At 36.4% G+C, this 18,513-nt stretch overlaps 2 protein-coding genes across 5 annotated transcripts; both read right to left on the bottom strand.

Annotated features, from left to right (window-relative positions):
• Positions 1 to 462: 462 nt before the first annotated feature.
• On the bottom strand, positions 463 to 5,428 carry nfatc2ip (nuclear factor of activated T cells 2 interacting protein). Of its 2 annotated transcripts, none has more exons than XM_058770637.1 (9): positions 5,347 to 5,428; positions 3,392 to 3,505; positions 3,160 to 3,214; positions 2,665 to 2,776; positions 2,235 to 2,318; positions 1,762 to 2,008; positions 1,470 to 1,614; positions 1,083 to 1,192; positions 463 to 977 (listed from the first exon to the last, which is right to left on the bottom strand). In XM_058770637.1, the coding sequence occupies exons 1-9, from the start codon at positions 5,353 to 5,355 to the stop codon at positions 816 to 818; spliced, it is 1,038 nt and encodes a 345-aa protein (XP_058626620.1). In that variant the 5' UTR covers positions 5,356 to 5,428; the 3' UTR covers positions 463 to 815. The 2 variants fall into 2 exon arrangements, with proteins under 2 accessions (XP_058626620.1, XP_058626619.1); XM_058770636.1 differs by lacking the exon at positions 5,347 to 5,428 and adding an exon at positions 4,143 to 4,233.
• Positions 5,429 to 11,109: 5,681 nt separating this feature from the next.
• On the bottom strand, positions 11,110 to 18,461 carry sgf29 (SAGA complex associated factor 29). Of its 3 annotated transcripts, none has more exons than XM_058771848.1 (10): positions 18,333 to 18,461; positions 14,670 to 14,749; positions 14,466 to 14,541; positions 14,198 to 14,270; positions 13,022 to 13,086; positions 12,804 to 12,933; positions 12,542 to 12,688; positions 12,398 to 12,433; positions 11,759 to 11,921; positions 11,110 to 11,508 (listed from the first exon to the last, which is right to left on the bottom strand). In XM_058771848.1, exons 1-10 carry the CDS (start codon positions 18,334 to 18,336, stop codon positions 11,392 to 11,394), a joined length of 891 nt encoding a protein of 296 aa, XP_058627831.1. In that variant the 5' UTR covers positions 18,337 to 18,461; the 3' UTR covers positions 11,110 to 11,391. The 3 variants fall into 3 exon arrangements, with proteins under 3 accessions (XP_058627831.1, XP_058627832.1, XP_058627833.1); XM_058771849.1 differs by lacking the exon at positions 18,333 to 18,461 and adding an exon at positions 15,062 to 15,265; XM_058771850.1 differs by lacking the exon at positions 18,333 to 18,461 and adding an exon at positions 14,885 to 14,941.
• Between the last annotated feature and the right edge of the window lie 52 nt (positions 18,462 to 18,513).

The following is an 18,513-nucleotide window of genomic DNA, read 5'->3' as shown; positions in this document are numbered from 1 at the left end:
CAGCTGGGTCAGAAATCACCCTTGGGCCTCAGAAAGTGACAAAATACCCCACTTATCCTAATTTTCAGTGTAATCTGCCTATCTCAAGTTTGGTGCCAACATAGACATCACAGTATTTACAACCTGAGAGGCAAATGTTATCCTGTAGCAATTGGCATTGATTTGTTTTCATAGGTAACAGCTATAATTGTTCCAGTTGATAATTTATTACAGCTGCTTAATTAAATTGAATTACTTGACCATTGATTTGTTTTCATAGGTAACAGCTATAATTGTTCCAGTTAATAATTTAATACAGTTGATTAATTAAGTAGAATTATTTGACATAAATGTGCATGGTGTTGATTCATAAAATAAAAATAACATGCTCTGAACAGGATAAAAATGCCCCAGAAAACCAGCGCCAGGGAGCAAATATTGCCCTTTAGAAAACTGACACAAGTACTACATGCAACAAAAGCATCTATCAAATTGGTCATTTTATTATAATTCTTTCAATCAAGTAAACTCTTTATATTAAAAAAAAATTCTTAAATAAATCTGATGTATATACACATATACATGTAAAACTGACTTTATATTGTTTTTGCATGTCTCCAAACACGTCAAATGTGTATTACTCATGAAACCTTAAAAAAAATAAAAAACATTTCTGTGGTCTGTTTTAAGGGATGAGAAGGTCTAAAAATAAGTCTGACCTCCTCTACAAATCTTTTACTCCATCCTTATGAACCACAGAAACCATGTCATTTTACATGTTACATTGCATACAGAACATGGTTTCAAAAAAGTAGAGCATCAATATTTGAGGGCGTTTAGGCCCAGACTTCAATGACGTCACCGTCCTCCATGTCCAGGTCAGCTGGAGTCTGATTATATGAGACCCTTGACCCATCAAAGAGAAATTTGGCTTTCCGTCTAGCAATGACGCTCAATCCAGAGACATACTGAGACAGGATGGACCCTAGAGGAGCATTCTTTAAAAAAAAATAATAATAAAATAAATTAACAATAACAGTTGAGTACTAAATTAACTTCACAGAAACACAAGAACAACATCCAAAAAGATGTACAGTACACACCTTTTGTAGGGAATACTCCTGCACAGATGCTTTCTCTTTGCCTTGCAGTCGCACAGTAATGACATTACTTCTGTCGATCTCTTCTTGTTTATTCTCTGTTACTACACAATCTGGGAAAGACAGCAGAGACGAAAAGGAGTTGCATGAAGGCTGCAGGATTTTGTGTCATTTATAAAAATGTTTCCATGTACCATCATTTAACCACGTCAAAAACTCACAACAGGTCTGTCTTTAAAGGTTTATCAGTTAGCATTAAAAGCTCCATTCATTTCCCTGTGGAGAAAATGAATGGAGCTTTTACATCTGGAACCCGACTGGTGCGCTCTGTAAGTGCACTGTGAAGCATGCTAATGAATTTGGCTCAAAATCGCTACTGCTTTCTATTACCTATAATGTCAGCTATGCCGAGACCCAGCTCACTGACGGACGAGTGAATAGGGAGATCAATATCTTTCTTTAACAACAGAATTTGGCTGGGTCGGACATTGAGTTTGTTGGCCAACTGTTCCACAGCTTTACTCAAAGGAGCCGTCTGCAATCAAAAGGCACATACATGCATACAATAAAAGTCAAATTTAAAAACATTCATTTTCCAGTTTGACTAAAAAAGTAACTCTATTCATATAGTTTTTTCAACCAAAAAAATGCACCACTTATCGAGTGTCTTCATTCCACTTACAGACAGGATTGGGATTTTGTACAACTCTGTTCGACAGCGAAATTTTAGCGAAATTTCTCGCACAGAGTCTCTGTCCACAGTGTTTTGGGGACGTCGTTTATTTTTGCTGTCGGAAGAAATTATGATGATGTCATCGTCGTCGTCGTTCACAGGAGACGGAGAGTTTCTGTATTCAACCACAGGCTCCTGAGGCTCAGGCGAGAGACACACCAGAGAGCCAATCGCATCCAATTTCCTGTTGATTTCTCTAGGATAGAGATGAGAGAGAGAATGAGAGAATGTCAGATCTGCTTATCTCTGGCTAGCTGTTCATTACTTCTAATATAATATCTAATAATTCATTTCCATTTCCTAACATTGTTTGTCATGAGAGCATTAAAACACTAAAAACTGCATGAGAATTTCAATCTAAAAGAGAGATCATGAAATGTCTTATTATTTTATGAAATGTCTTATTATATTATTTCACTGACTGTATTTTTGGGTTTGCTCGTCTGCTCCGTTTCACTGGTGGACTACATGGTGGAGGAGGTGGAGAGGGGGAACGGAGGATCTGCCTATAGGGAGGTGAGGAAGATGACGGTTTAGATCAGGGGTCAACACACTCGGTCCTGGAGAGCCGGTGTCCTGCAGAGTTCAGCTCCAACTTGCCTCAACACACAAGTATACCAAGCAAGACTTTGATTAGCTGGTTCAGGTGTGTTTGATTAGGGTTGGAGCTAAACTCTGCAGGACAGCGGCACTCCAGGAACAAGTTTGGTGACCCCTGGTCAGATGATTAATTGGTCTGTCAAGGAGCTATTTTTGAGGCATATGTCACAAAAACAAATAACATTGATCATGGGTGCATAATGATGCACTTTTTATATATCAAGGTGAAACAAAGTCAGCCTGTTTACTTACTGAGCTTCAGTCTGTTCTGGCTCCTCCTCTGAGCCACTCAGATCAATGCTGATTGGCCGTCTCTCTGTGCGAGGAGGGGAAGGAGACCACAGAGGACCACCCTTTTCCTCATCTGATACAATAAATGAAAACTATGAGGATGGCGTGGATTAATCCCACTCAAAAATATCTATAATAAAGAGCGATGAGAAACCCTCGCTCACAGGAAGCAAAAATTACATAAAGGCCAGATATACACTGTTATCATTTAAAAGTTTGGGGTTGGAACATTTTCAAATGTTTTTAAAGGATATGCTCATTAAGCGTGTCTTTATCCGATTAGAAAATACAGTAAAAACTAATTTTTTAAAAATCCAAAGATTTATTTGACAGATTTTTTCATCATGAATGTCTTTATGGTCACTTATTTAATGCATCCTTGCTGAATACATTTTTTTTTTAAAAACACACATCTAAAATAAAATGTTAGCATATAAATAAAAATGTATATCATACCTGTGAGAGTGGTGTGTTTGAAGGTTATTGGCTTCAGATTTAAGGAGCTGTTAACCTAAAACACAATAATGTAACATCTGAATCATCTTTATGCATATGTTTGCACATTGCAATACATCTATCCCCATGCATTTAGATTACAGATATATTATCAAACATGTGGGAAAGGTCATGAAGTATATTCTTTTCAGTCAGGAAGGTCTTTTAAGTCAAGCAGGCGAGATCTAATCACCTTGTTGGAGTAAACAGGTACTGTTGTGATGGAGGAAGCGTTGAGGATGCGTCGGCGTTTATGGGGTTGTTTTGGAGGGTCTGATACAGTTACACCCCCCTCACTGTCTGCTACCTGAAATAAGTAAAAAGCCAACAAATTTCCCGTATTGTCTCATGGATTTAAACTGAAATTATATTTGTAAAATACATTTAGGTAATAGTTAGCTGTCTAGCTTGTCAATCGCAACTTAAGCAGAATTGCAATTTTTTTTTTACTGACGGATAGATCACAACACAAATCGTTAGGTAAATGACTAAAACCATGATTAAACGACTATTAACTCCAATTGAGAAGAGTAAAATGACTGTTATTGTTTTGTTTTGTTTATTGATCAATGTAAACACACGTGCAATCGTAACGTTATTCAATTTTAAACTGGCGCTCTGTGAGTTACCGCAAACTTGGGGGTAACGTTATAACTAGCACATTTTGGATAAAAGCGTCTGCAAAATGACTAAATGTAAATGTAAATGTAATTTACTTGAACAAAAGCACTTTTTCTGTTGTTGTTCATTAATCGACGACAACTGATTAGCCAGCATGCTATTGCACAATAGGGCAGTTATAGATAACGTAACAGATATTCAGGATTGTTTTCTGACGATAACTACTCAAACGTCGTGTCCATGTAAAATGTACAGACTTACAGTAACGTTAGCAATAACTCTTTAAACTTAACACTGTATAACTGTTATAAACGAGATCTCACCATTTCAGCCATGTTTCGTTTCCGCGCGTGCTCTCGGTGAGGGCGTGACGTCACGTAACAAAGGCACGCTCACGGAATACTTTATTATTCAAACAACAACAACAACAAAAAAAACCCCGTTATTATTCCATCGATTCTTACTTGATGAGGTTAATGTTGTAGTAGTGAAACGTGAATTTTTCCTAGGCAAAGATAATTTATATAACTATTTTAAAAAGAAAACAGAAGAGATATTACTAATAACAGAAAAAAGGTCTACAGGTGCATCTCAAAAAACATTTTTGCTAACTTATTTCAAAAAGTGAAACTTTAATATATTTTAGATTAATTACATGTAAAGTAAAATATTTCAAAAGTGTTTTTTGTTGTTGTTTTAATCAGAGGCGGACAAAGTAAACAACTCCATTACTCGAGGTGAAAGTACAGATACTGCTGGTCAAATATTACTCCATTACAACAAGTAAAAGTTGTAAAGACAGATTTTTACTTAAGTACTTTTACTTAAGTGCTTTTAAAAGTACTTACATACAAAAAGTTTAAAAAAAAAATTATGTCAATGCACTGTTTTATTATTGTTGTAGGTAATACTTGCAATACCTTTGAAGCAACTGACAATACATTACACCTGCTGAATACACTGACTAGCTTGTAGTATCTTTGGAATAGAGAGCTTTTAGAATGTTAAAAACCTATGGGGTAAAAAACTAAACAAAAAAATGATTTAAAGGGCATATTCCAGGTTAGAGACTCCTGTGAGTCGATGTATAGAAAAATAATGTAGGAACTAGATTTTCTTTAAAATATACTTTAAAATACACTATTAAGGCTTCTAGTGTCGTTTTTGTGAGAGAATTTTACTTCCGCATCTGAAAACCCGCCAAAACCGGAAGTGACGTAACGAGAGGGAGAGCGGTCCATGTTAACCACAGGAAAACAGTGGATCGCAATGACAGTTCGGACGCTGAGGAAATTTTAAATGTTTATTTACACTTATGTGACGGACCACAGATAAAATTATGAGCCTGTTATGCAGCCAAGAGAGCAGGGACAGGTCAGGATTAGACAGAACAACGGTCAGAGGAGACAGATTGAGTTGATGTGTGAGGAGAACAGCAGGTGTCTTGGTGAGACCAGTGTTAGCTAACGATATGTAATCAGACAATAGCAAAACTAGTATTGGTCATCTATGAGTATTGATACTTACCAGCAACATAAACTAATAAGCGTTGATCAGGCGTGTCAAGTTCGTTAATATCCGACACTAACGTTAAGTGATATAGCGGTGTCTCATCACTGCAGGAGAGAGAGAGATAAACACGTTTTTGTTTCATTAAGTGTTTGTGTGGTAAATGCAAGGCCATGGTCACAGCTGAGGAAAGTCAGTGCTGCAGGGAGTTAAATACATACTGGGCTTTAGTGGAGAATGTGACCCCCACACTTGATGTGTAGTGTCCGACTCTGCACCCAGGCTTTGAGGCTTGCTGTCTGAACCCATATATGCTACAGCTAACCTATATACACTTCAGACAGGAGCATGGACCTCTCCAGGCCAGCAGACATTAGTGTGTTTAGGGCAGAGATCATTTATTACTCTGAGCTAAATACTTGTATGTATAAATACATAGTATATTAAAGATTTTAAAACCATTGTAAAACCATCTGAATAATTGTGTCTTCTTCAATTACAAGTTGCCTATATTTAAGTAGGTCACAACTACCTGTAAGTCACACTTTTTGATGCCATTGGTATAAGACAGTCAATATTGACAGCATACAGACAAGTTGTCCGCTGGGCCTGTGGTGCTCTGAGCAGCCCTTACCTGCATGTGTTGAGTCAGACATTAGAAGACAGTTTACAGAGGAAGGAGGACTTTATAAAGGTTTTGAATGGCCCCATTTTGTTGACCATCAATAAAAAATAATCACAATCACAAATTGTCTTATTGTATAAAAACTTGTTTATGAAGTTTACATTAGATATATATCAAGCAGATCTGCATTAATGGTTAATTCAATTCAGTTTTATTTATACAGCACTAAATCATAAATGTTATTGCATAGCACTGTTAATACCCAATTAAAAACACAACATTGCAACTGTTAATTAACATACATATACATATACATATATATGTGTGTGCACCAAACATATACTAACGAAAGAAAAATATACCATCGAACCCATTTAAAAACATTTAACAATCTTTCAGTCTGGGTATCATCTGGGTATCGTTGTTTGAAGCAGATGCATTAAGTCTCTTCAGCTGCACAAACGCACCGAGGCTCGGAAGATACCGTCCTATTTCTTGTCAGGAAACCTTGTGGACTCGATGTCCTGACAGGCTGGAGTTTGTGCAACCTCCACAAACACAATAATTTACCATGACGATGATAAACCGAAAAAATTAAGTACCCAAAACACACTGACTCGCGCCCGCTCCACTGAACACCAGCAGCGCGCGGCACACGACTCCCTCTCGTGACGTAATATGACGCGATGTTGAAAAAAAAAGCGCTTTTTCAGAACGGTCAAGGAATGCGTCACTTTTTCTTCTAAATTTGTGCCCTCATGCCTTGTAAAACATTTTCAAACCCTGCAATAACGGTTCATATGATATTTTCATATAAGGTTATATATTCATTTGAAAAAATTTTTTAACCTGCAATATGCACTTTAACACCCTTACACACCCCCACAAAAAGCAGGATGGTAGTGATTTCACACAGCTCTGACTGTGTGTGCACACATCTATGTGTAGCCATTCATCCACATTTGAACAGAGTGGAAAGTGAAATCCTGTAAATACAGAGTGATAAGGAAGAGAAAAAATCAAACCTGCTTTAAAACCCAGCAACACAACTGTAGCTGTATAACTTTACAACAGCAACACTGCTTTAACAAAAAAAGCGAAACAGCAAGACTTATTTGACATCAACCCATAAGAACCCGGACCAATTTCTACTTATAGGAAAATTATGGGGCATATAAAACAGACCAAATGGACCACTTATAACATGTTTCTGCAGTTGTTTTTAAAATAAAACCCCTCCTTCTGAAAGACCTGTAATGTTACACATATGACACATTGGGCGTTTATGATAAATTTTTCATTTTACATATATGTTTTTTTTTTGCTAAATAACAGTTTTTTTTCTATTTATTTGCTTTTCCACAACATATATCAAAATGATTACTTTTCTGGGAAGATAAAATAAAAATATTTTCCATAAGTAGTACAGTTTTTGCATTTTATTTGCTTTGCCACAACATATTTCAAAACCACATAACTGTGACCATTGCATTTTTCAACAACTCTTTTAAAATTCTACCTTTTCAGGTATATGGTTTAACCAGAAATACATTTTTAGATTTTTTTTTTTTTTCACAGCTTGAAAATGTGTAAACTGAATAAAAATAAATAACTACCTCACACTGAAGGTCAACATGTTAAACATGCGTGTAGATTTGTTAAAATATGCTTTGAAATGAGCAGCAAAAAACATATAACACTAAAATAACTGAATCAGCTAAATTAAATGAGCAGCTCATTACCATTTTTCTTAATCACAATTCCACCTACTTTTTATAAGGTTAAGAGCCCGATGTGACATATGTCACCACAATATCTTTGTAACTTGTTTTATATCAATTTGTTCAAGAAATGTATTAAAATCAGGTTAAGAGTAATCTAGGATATGTTATTAAAACATTATAATTGTTGCATGGGTTGAAACATACCTTTAGTAACAAAAACAAGCATTTTTAAAAATTGCTGACACTGTATCATGTGCTAAACAGACAGGACACCATTTTGGCAACAATAAATGCACACATTATTTACATTCATTATATGTCACTTAGGGACTTCCTGAATTGAAAGTGAGGGATAATGCTTTAAAAAGACCAGATAGTCACAAGTGTTTGTGAAACCCGCGTCACCATGGGTTCTTACAAAAATGTAAAAAATGCTGTCTAATCGCTCTCGCAGTACTTGGATGTCACACACAGAACGGTCTGTGCAGTGCTGCTTCAAGTCCAACACCTATATTGTGTTTTATTAGGAGACGCACAACAGTTATTCTGTGGCTTTATAGGTAATATTTTCATGTACACAGTTTAGCAAAATCAGACAATATTGTCTCTAATATATACCACATTATTAACTTCTTCTTATTAAATTGTTGTAAATAAATATCACATTTGCAAATGGTCAGTGTTCAAAAAATGCTTGGAAATCATTTCATGTAGCCTTACAAGAGTGATTACTGATAAACTGTCTGAAAAAAAGAAAGTCACGTTTTGGAGAAGAAAAAGTAACGACTTTCTACTTCGAGGACCTTGATAGAAATGTAGTGGAGTGAAAAGTACAATACTTGTCTTTCAAATGTAGTGAAGTTAAAGTCATAAGTTTCCATTAAAAATAACACTAAAGTAAAGTACAGATACTCAAAAAGTGTACTTAAGTACAATTCTCAAGTAAATGTACTTGGTTACTGTCAGCTCATGAAAGTCAAAAATCCAGCATCTCAAAATATTAGAATATTTACATTTGAGTTTGAATAAATGACCATCCCTACAGTATACATTCTGGGTATCTCTTGTTCTTTGAAACCACAATAATGGGGAAGACTGCTGACTTGGCAATGCTCCAGAAGACGAACATTGACACCCTCCACAAAGAGGGTAAGTCACAGAAGGTCATTACTGAAAGGTGTGGCTGTTTACAGAGTGCTGTATCAAAGCATATTAAATGCAAAGTTGACTGGAAGGAAGGATTTGGGAAGGAAAAGGTGCACAAGCAACAGGGATGACTGCAAGCTTGAGAATACAGTCAAGCAAAGCTGATTCAAACACTTGGGAGAGCTTCACAAGGAGTGGATTGAAGCTGGAGTCAGTGCATCAAGAGTCACCACACTCAGACGTCTTCAGGAAAAGGGCTACCAAGCCACTTCTGAAACAGAAACAACGTCAGAAGCATCTTACCTGGGCTGTGGAGAAAAAGAACTGGACTGTTGCTCAGTGGTCCTCTTTTCAGATAAAAGCAAATTTGCATTTCATTTGGAAATCAAGGTCTGGAGTCTGGAGGAAGACTGGTGTTTACAGTTAAAACCCAAGGACCAGGTATGATGAGTGAAGACCAGGAGTCAGAGATGCAATCAACTGAAGAAAAATTAACTGAAGAAAGTAGTTTGCAGTTTCATTCGGCTTTCGATGGAGTTCGTAGGCCGCTCTGCGTACATGTTCTGGCAATGCATAGGTAAAACGGATTCTGATTGGTCAGACTGTAGAAAAACAAGCAAAATCTTAACAGATGTACATAAAGTTAATAAAGCATATCTCCAAAGGTTGTTTAGATGACAAGTGATTAAAGGTCACACGTAACGTTCTTCTCCAAAGACGTACATCTGCCACCCAGACACCAGGGTGACGGAAGATACCCGTATGGTCTTTACTCATGGGTGCTGTTTGTGAATTTCCCTGAAGACTGGTAGCAGCTGGTCCTGCACAGACAGATAACAACACACATACATAGAGAGACACTGATCTCCATCAAGGTCGTGTAGCTACGTTATTACTCTTATCAGGTACTCTTCCCAAAATACACAGTCAGTGAGTCTCTTTCTTGAGAGAGAAAGGGAGAGAAGACAGACCATATTTAGCTTATTCTTTTACATACAGACATATAAAACAACCTAAATGTTCGGGTACACGTTGGTCACATAGGCAAGAGGCCCCAATGACCTCTATGGCTGAGGCAGTCAGTGACCTGTTGAACCGGAGAAGAGAAAGCAGTTCACATATGGAGAGGCCCGCTTCTTCACATCAAAGGGACACAGACACATTCCAACATCAGTATACATACATTTCTTTGTTTTTACTACTAATACATGGTAACTAATAACTTTATTCAATCAACTACAATCTATGAGGTTAAATACTGATTAATAACTTGATTAATAATCACACAAGAAATATTATAATTAAGAAGGCCATTGTAGATCGGCATCCACTCCTTCACTGGAGAGTCCAGGGTGAAGTTTCCGAAGTCAGTGATGATTTGGGGTGCCGTGACGTCTGCTGGTGTTGGGCCATTGTGTTTTATCAAGTCCAAAGTCAATGCAGCCGTCTACCAGGAGATTTTGGAGCACTTTATGCTTCCATCTGCTGACAAGCTTTATGGAGATGCTGATTTCCTTTTTCAGCAGGACTTTAGCACCTGCCCACAGTGACAAAACCACTTCCAAGTGCTTTGCTGACCATGATATTACTGTACTTGATTGACCAGCCAACATGCCTGACCTGAACCCCATATGGGCTCTATGGGATATTTTCAAGAGAAAGATAAGAAACAGTTGATTCAACAATCCAGACGAGATGAAGGCTCAATAGTGCCTCCGCAGAGCCACAGGCTGATCGCTTCCATGCCACACCTCACTGATGCTGGAGTTTGTGCTAAAGGAGCCCCGACCAAGTATCGAGTGCACAAGTGAACATACTTTAAAGAACTTGAACTTTTCTGTTTTGCAAATCCTTTTTTTTTTTTAGGAAATATTCTAATATTTTGAGATACTTTTTGACTTTCATGAGCTGTAAGCTTTAATCATCAAAATTAAAACTAAAAAACTTTTGAAATGTTTTACTTTACATGTAATAAATCTAGAATATATGAAAGTTTCACTTTTTGAAATAAGTTCCCAAAAAATAAAAAACCTTTTCACGATATTCAAATTTTTTGAGATGCACCTATAGAAGGGGTGGTGTAATGTTCATCTTTCAAGATTTAATTTCTCTCAAGATCAAGGATGGAATTAAATATTCAAGATGAATATAAAAAAAAAACTAAAAGAATTTGCCATTAAAAAATAAAATAAAATAATTGACCATGTAGTTCTGAATAACTGTGGTGGTTATTCAGCCCTTTACAAGATCAATTTTTTTAAACATTTAAAACATGTACTATTTGGCCTTTACAAAATACAGACAATATTTGACATTTGTGTACCTTTAATTCACATATAAAGGGTTTATTACCTTAGCCCAATTCACCTGCAGTTGGTCTCCTTGCATTCGGATTCACAAAAACATCATACAAAAGATGCAGTATAAAATATACCAATACTATGTACATGGTAACAGAAAATGGGGAAAAAGCACATAAAAACAGAGTCGATGCACAATATCCTGTTTTCAATCACAACAATCATGCAGGATCTTTTTGCAAATAATGTCCCATATTGTATTTTTCTGTCACTTCTTTTTGTTCTCCTTGCAGGCCACTACATATCGCTGAGCGACGTTGAGAGGCGGAGAATAGCCATCAGCATAAGATGTATCCTCAAACAGAACCGAGTAGTCATCCTGGGGCTGGAAAACACATAAGATGTATCAAATTATAGGTAAATTATTCTTCTACTCATATATACCTGGTCTAGTGATGCAACAAAATCCATAATAAAAAAATATTCTAACAAGGGTTTCGAAGGCTTTAGAAAAGCACTGCTACAAACCTCCCTGTAGCATCAATAAGAGTGATAACAAACCTTCAACACTTCAAGTATCTCTGAAGCCTCTTATCACTTCAATCAGTGTTTTAACTCATTCTTGTTGGGCTCACCCGATGTGGCGGCGTGTGGATCAGAGCTCTGTAAAAGCACGTGGTCTGTGGATAGAGGGCCAGCACCAGCTGATCCTTACTGAACAGGGCCTCTGGGTCGGTCTCTGGGTTTGCTTTCCACTGTGGAAGAGGAATTATTCTTCTCCGACTCAACGTGTGTCTCCTGAATAAGTGAAAAAATTAGATCATTTGAGTAAAGCACTCCTGGAATTACACTAATGTTCAAAAGTTTGGAGTTAATAAGTAAAATACTAACATCGTGAAATATTATTACAATAACTGTAATATGTTTATTATTCCTGTGATGGTCATTACTCCAGTCTTCAGTGTCACATGATGCTTCAGAAATCATTCTAATATGCTCAAGAAACATTTCTTATTATTATCAATGTTGAAAATAGTTATGCTGCTCAATATTTTTGTGGTAACAGTGATATATTTTTTCCAGGAACTTTAATGAGTAGAAAAATCAAAATATCTACATTTACATTAAGTATAAATATTTTGTAACATTATAAAATGCAACGTATAAATGTCACAGCTGAACAATTTAATGCATCCTTTCTGAAAAAAAAAACTTTTGAACAGTGTTATAATTCATACGAGGGTGAAAATCATGAATAATGGATCTGTACTTACTCTTTACCCTCTTCATCAATGTCATCCACTTCATACCTGATCAACAAATATCATCATGATGTTACATTTTACACAATTGGGTTTAAAAGCTAAAACTAAGTAAACAAATAGCTCCATTGCTGAGCTCAGCTGGTAGATGATTACTTGTTGGTGGAGTGATTGTAGCTGACAACTTCCGCAAGAATCCACTGCTCATCACCATCCACGGCCTTCACGCGCGCCGCCACCTTGTCACCCTGTTTAGCCACATAGTCACTGCTTGCTGGTATAGCGCCACACAGTGGTGGTGGACTGAGGGAGTAAGACAGGTACGGATTAGTGAAATGTAACAATTTTGACTCATTATTCACCGACTAAATAAGCATTTCTAAAATGAAGAAAGTATAATGTAGGAGACTCTGAATACCTCTCCCCAGGTTTGCCGATCCAGAGAGGAAGTGTCATGGCTGACTGTTGTAACAGGGTCATCAGGACCCCTCTGCGCATGGTCTTCCTGGGTGGGTCGGTGTCACTGTACACTCCTGCCATCCTGGCAGCTGCAAAAAGGGAAGGGTTTGATTAGCTTCCACATTTGTCCAAATACATGCAGATGAACATGTTTACAAACTAATATCCAAGACTTACCAATCCGTCTCTCCTCCAAAAGAGATTTAATTTCTGCAATCTTGTCAAGCGCCCGGCGAAGTATACTGTGGGAGGGATGCATATAAATCTGATTAATTACTGCTGTAAAGCCTGACATATTAAGTAATGGTTAGAAAAATGCAATTTCTTAAAATGGAACCGTTATTGAACCTTTGGGGACAAAACACATTTTGAGTATATTTGATACATCAGGCTTTTTTGGCTTATTTAGTATAACATAGAATATGGAAGAATATGGAGCTCATACCCAAGGAATAGAAAAAAAAACATCCTTTTTTTTTTTCAGAGGCCCATAGTGAACCAAAATAAGTGATTTGGTGCAGTTTTTATATGTCCAAAAAGTAAGATGAAATTCTGATAGCTTGTAATGTAAAGCAATGAGATTTTTATAACAGTATAGCAGATTACTTGCATAAAATGCCTATAAATATCAGATTTAACTCTATATTTCTGGTCTGCAGTTTTTATTGTGGGTGACAAAACATACAATGCAATGCAATGCAATAATGATTAGGATATGTACAAATAATTTTTCCTCAAAATCCTGATGTATCACATATTAGCATGACTTTTGTAAAACAAAAAAACAAAACAAAAGGATGTAAGGATAATAACATAAATCGAAGTTGCTTCAATCCAGTAAGTGTTCATCTTGCAATATTGCTAACAATATAAAAAAGTTAATCTTTTAAAAGTTTATTTTATAAAAATCAGTAACGATTTCACAGAAAAAGGACTTGTGTACCACGACCTGATGGTAGACATTTATGGAATTGCAATAAAATAACTTTTACATGCTAAAGGTTTTGATCTTTTTGATCATTTAGAAATTTATGCATCAACTATGATGCAGTAGGCTTTATAGGATTAATAATATTCAACAAGTCTGTCTTTCTAGTCAGCACACATCTGGGAGCCTTGGGCAAAAATTCCACAAGATGGGGCTATACAACCACAAGATGTTCAAGATCTTCCAGATTTATTTGTAAAAAGAAAACAAAATAGTCAACAATGAAAAGAATAATGTCAAGAACAGATCATTTAGTGAATCATCTTTTATAATAAGTATTTTTTTAAACTGAAGCTGCATCCTTTGCATTGATGTAAGGAGGTGCAAAGGGAAGCCAAAATGCAGCAACTTTCACATCAACTTACCCACATTCAGCCTCAGCATCAGCTTTAGCTGTAGTGTAAAGACCCCTCAGTTTTGTCCGATAATATGGAGAAGCTGAGGAAGATATAAGCAGATTTAATGTGGAACCGAAATGTCAGACAAGAAATTAAATTCAGAAATACAAGAGAGATCTAGTTTGACAACATTGAACATTATTCTCTTAATGCAATTAATTATTACAATTACTTAAGGTAACATTAATGTGACTTGTTCTCATTGTAAACAATGCAATAGGAATTCATGTCTTACTCTTATTTTCTGTTTGCATTCTTTCATGTGTTTTCTGGATGTTCAGAAGGTTGTGTTCACTTCTTGATCGCTCTTCCTGTGTATTTAAGAGAGATCAGGGTATAAACACCGGATGGGGGTAAAGTGTACAAAAAGGAGGTCTTTCCCAAAGCACATGAACTGAAGCTACAGTGATCATGCATGGGACAACAGAGCAGTGCTCACCTGAGTTTGCTTAATGAGCTGATGCAACTCATTCAGCAACTCTGCGATTTTGGTGTCTGCTGACACTAAAGCCATTGTACCTGCAAGAACAAAAAAACGTTATTTCGGTTAGCTTTAACCAGAATTATTAAGACTGGAGTTAAAATGTACATGTAAAATAACCCTTAAGAAGACATATAAATATTAAAGAAATTAAATTAAACGGCACCACTAACATTGCACAAAACTAAAGTAATAGTGCCATAATGCAATAATTCTAATAACAATGCATTTAGGTTTAGATGTTATTTATGTAGCTCAAATCCACAAACACAACAGAGCGCCATTGACTGGATGGAGCTCAGATCACACCCTCCGCGCGCGCAGATAAGCGAGAAAAGCGTGAATCTCACCTTCAAACCCACAGTTCCGCGACGCTCTCCAGATACACCTTATGCATTAGTACACGAACTATGAACGAAAAACATTTATTTATTACAGTTTCGCTTTCCTCAATGAATTTTAGGATTTGTTTTCCCTTTGCATTGATTGGCTAGCTTTCGAGCTAGGCCTCGTACGGACACACTGAAGGGACAAACTTCATGGCATGTTTTCAAAACGCCTTGTTGAGGAAGAAATGTTGGGGACTTTGTTATCAGTCTTTTAGAGAGATAAATCACTAACACCGATGGTTTAAATTATGCACCTCTTTCTAAAACATATCATACTCTTGTAGTATGATATATTGCCACTATATGACATTTAGGAAATATTATGCTGTATAATCAAAAGATAACCATAGATGCAATGTGCTCCAAAACACAGAATCATCACGAGTTATCTTTATCATTATCATCACTATCACCATACTAACCTACATATTTAGTTAGATAGGTGTATTAAGGGTTATGCTTAGGGTGCATAAATATCTGTCATTGGGTTGTTTTTGGAGTTGTTCTTGATTTTAAAATGTTGTTTTCATAGGCTATTAAAATGTATTTTAAACATATTTGATATTTACTATTGTCATTATTATGTCACATTAATTTATTTATAGCTATTGTGCATTTTTTATTCATTTTTGTGTTTAGAAAAAAGGCCCTATCTCAACTGTGTTTATTTCAAGAACCTTTTATGTGTAAATTGGTTTCGTGGAGGGTTCAAATTCTTTGTTTCTTGCTTAGCTGGTGCTATTTATATTTTAATACCCAAACCAAATTTGACAAAGTTCTATAATGATAAAATGAAAGCAAAAGGGCCCAAGTTTAAATGCATGGCACATAAAGAGACCATATGGGTGGAAAAGCAACGATGAAATAAAAGAGACAGTAGATCATTCAGAAAGTAATAAGCCTTCATATATCTGACCTGAACTCTACTGTGTCCAAAGGCTGTGAATGATGAGATAATATGGAGTTAATTTTCAACAGAGACACTAGTCAGGCCATTGTGAAAAACAAAACAGACAGACGGCGATAAGCTGTGGTTTATCTAGCAATGAAATCCTGATCTGGGCAAGAAGTATGGTGAAAAGCAGAGAGATTTGTTATGTTTTCATAGCTGAATGCATATTGGCTCAGCCAATAACTTTGTAAATATTTACTGTACAGAACACCTCACTCTCACATGATATCAGTTTGAAAGCCAAAGCAAACAGTCAAGGCTAAAGAGGGTAAGGAAAAGAGAAGAATTTTTACCAAAACAGAGCATAAAATTAAAGAGATCAGGGAGAAGAACGGTTTTGTTTTATTTGAGAAAACATAGAATCAACACAGATGAAGAACTAGAGCACTATGGTTAGAGAGCTACAGATAAAAAGAGAAAAAAAAACACTGTAGTACAGTGTGTTCTACTCATGTGCTACCTCAGGACTGTTTATGGCTCTGGAAGAAGAACTACATTCTGTAATCTCTATAACCTCCCTCATTTATCACGTACACAAGACTACGTCGTGGAATATTTGAGTGCAGTAGAAAAACTGAATCTCTTGTGCTCTTACTCTGTCATTACAACAGCACAGAACCACAGCAGTCTAACTGTAAACTCCATCACCTAAAAATATCCAAAGCAGTCATCGTACAAACCTCTGCCAAATTCCATTGTAATGAGTAGAGAACTTTATGGCCATATGTGCTTGTACAATGGAGTGCAAAATGAGAGCATGCAGAGAAAAAAAGTAAAACAATAAATACATTACACAGATAAACTTCTTATTAATAGACAAGAGAGATTATAAAAATATATAAAAATGGTGTAGAACTTGAAACAATTTCACTCAGAAATTGCTAGTAATGATTACAAGCAACAGCAAATAAACAAATAATTATAAAGAAATAACATTTTGAAGTTAAAATACTAAAATAATCAATCTTGTAAAATATCTGGGTGAATTTGGGTAAATTGCTTTTTAAGACTGAATTTATTTGATCAAAAATTGTTTTACAGTTCCTAAGAAATATTATTGCAATCTAAAATAACTGTTTTCAAATGTTCATGTGTTTCAAAATGTATAATCTATTCCTGTAGTGAATTTTCAGCAGCCATTATTCACGATTCTTTGATGAATAGAACATTTAAACGTATTACTTCCTTTTGAATGGCTTTCAATTGGAAAAGATGCTTTTTGCCTTCAGAATCTTGTGAATGTATCAGCAGGGACTAACAGGGCCATGCTAACTAGCAGAAAACCTTGAACATGTCCTTTAAAAATGTTATTTAGTCTATGAACTGCAATAAGTGGAAGCTTTCATCTGCTAGTCTTTGCTTTGATGGTGCAATAATGACTGCCCGCCGGCAAGGAACAAAACAGCTTGTGGCCGGACTGCAGTGAATCTTGAATGATGGATTGGGCTTCGCTTTGCCAGTGGAGGATGTGGATTTTGCCAGTTGTGGCAGACTGCATCGTATGATCCTCTATGCTGATGACAGTAGCCACCATAGTGCATTTTGTCATGCTTGGTTTCACACACATTTGATGAGTCTTTACAGCTATTAGGCACGCAAGCAGCACTGACACAGAATTAACTGAATTAGAATGGATAAGACATTGTGAACGTAGCCAAACTCACACTACAATAAAAACAAAAGGCATTTCTTCTGCTAGTTTTCCCAGCAGGTGCAATTCAGAGACAATCTCCTATAATAGTCGGTCAAATAATGCACAGTACCCTGTTTTGACAAACTAATCGTCCGGAGTAGATCTCCAACCGTGCATAAGCAAACCTTTTAGTCTGAAAATAGACATTCTCACAAAAGGCTATTGAAATGAGTCTCTCTAAAGACAATATTTTCTTTAAAATAGAGGAGGTTAGTGGGTTACAGTCCACAGAGGGACGTGAGAAGTCTCAACGCTAGGTCAGGTGTAAATAAGAGCGGGAGACAAACATTAACTAAATTAATCTAATCTTTATCAGATATAAGTAAACACACTCAGACTGAGGGAGAAAGAGAGTTAGCTAATGAAAACAGAAATACTAGGCTAATTGAAATGTTTAAAATGTGTTGTTTTGTCTTCCTGAAATGAAAAAAGAACAGCATGAACAGACAGTTAGGCCTAAGTTTTGAGATCCATATCAAGTGAAAATACGAGACAAAAGTGCAAGCCAAAACAAAAACAATGTCATCTGCTCTGAAGGACATCCTGTCTGGCAGTAGGTGAGGTCTGCTGATAAAACATTAACTCACACATCTGATGCAACCTTCCTTGTGGTCGTGTTGACCCATCCACAGGCGGGGAGCTGAGCAACCAAAGGCGGGGCGACGTCTTTAAAAGCAGGCAACTTACAGGCTTGTAAACAACGCTGAACCAAAGACACGAAAGAAGACTTCTAGAGACACATCTTTAACTGAACATCGCATATTTTTT

Source organism: Onychostoma macrolepis, chromosome 03 (genome assembly GCF_012432095.1).
Source record: "Onychostoma macrolepis isolate SWU-2019 chromosome 03, ASM1243209v1, whole genome shotgun sequence".
NCBI classification, from domain to species: domain Eukaryota; kingdom Metazoa; phylum Chordata; class Actinopteri; order Cypriniformes; family Cyprinidae; genus Onychostoma; species Onychostoma macrolepis.
The sequence above is the reverse complement of the archived record's forward strand: the minus strand, read 5'-3'. Positions and strand labels throughout refer to the sequence as shown.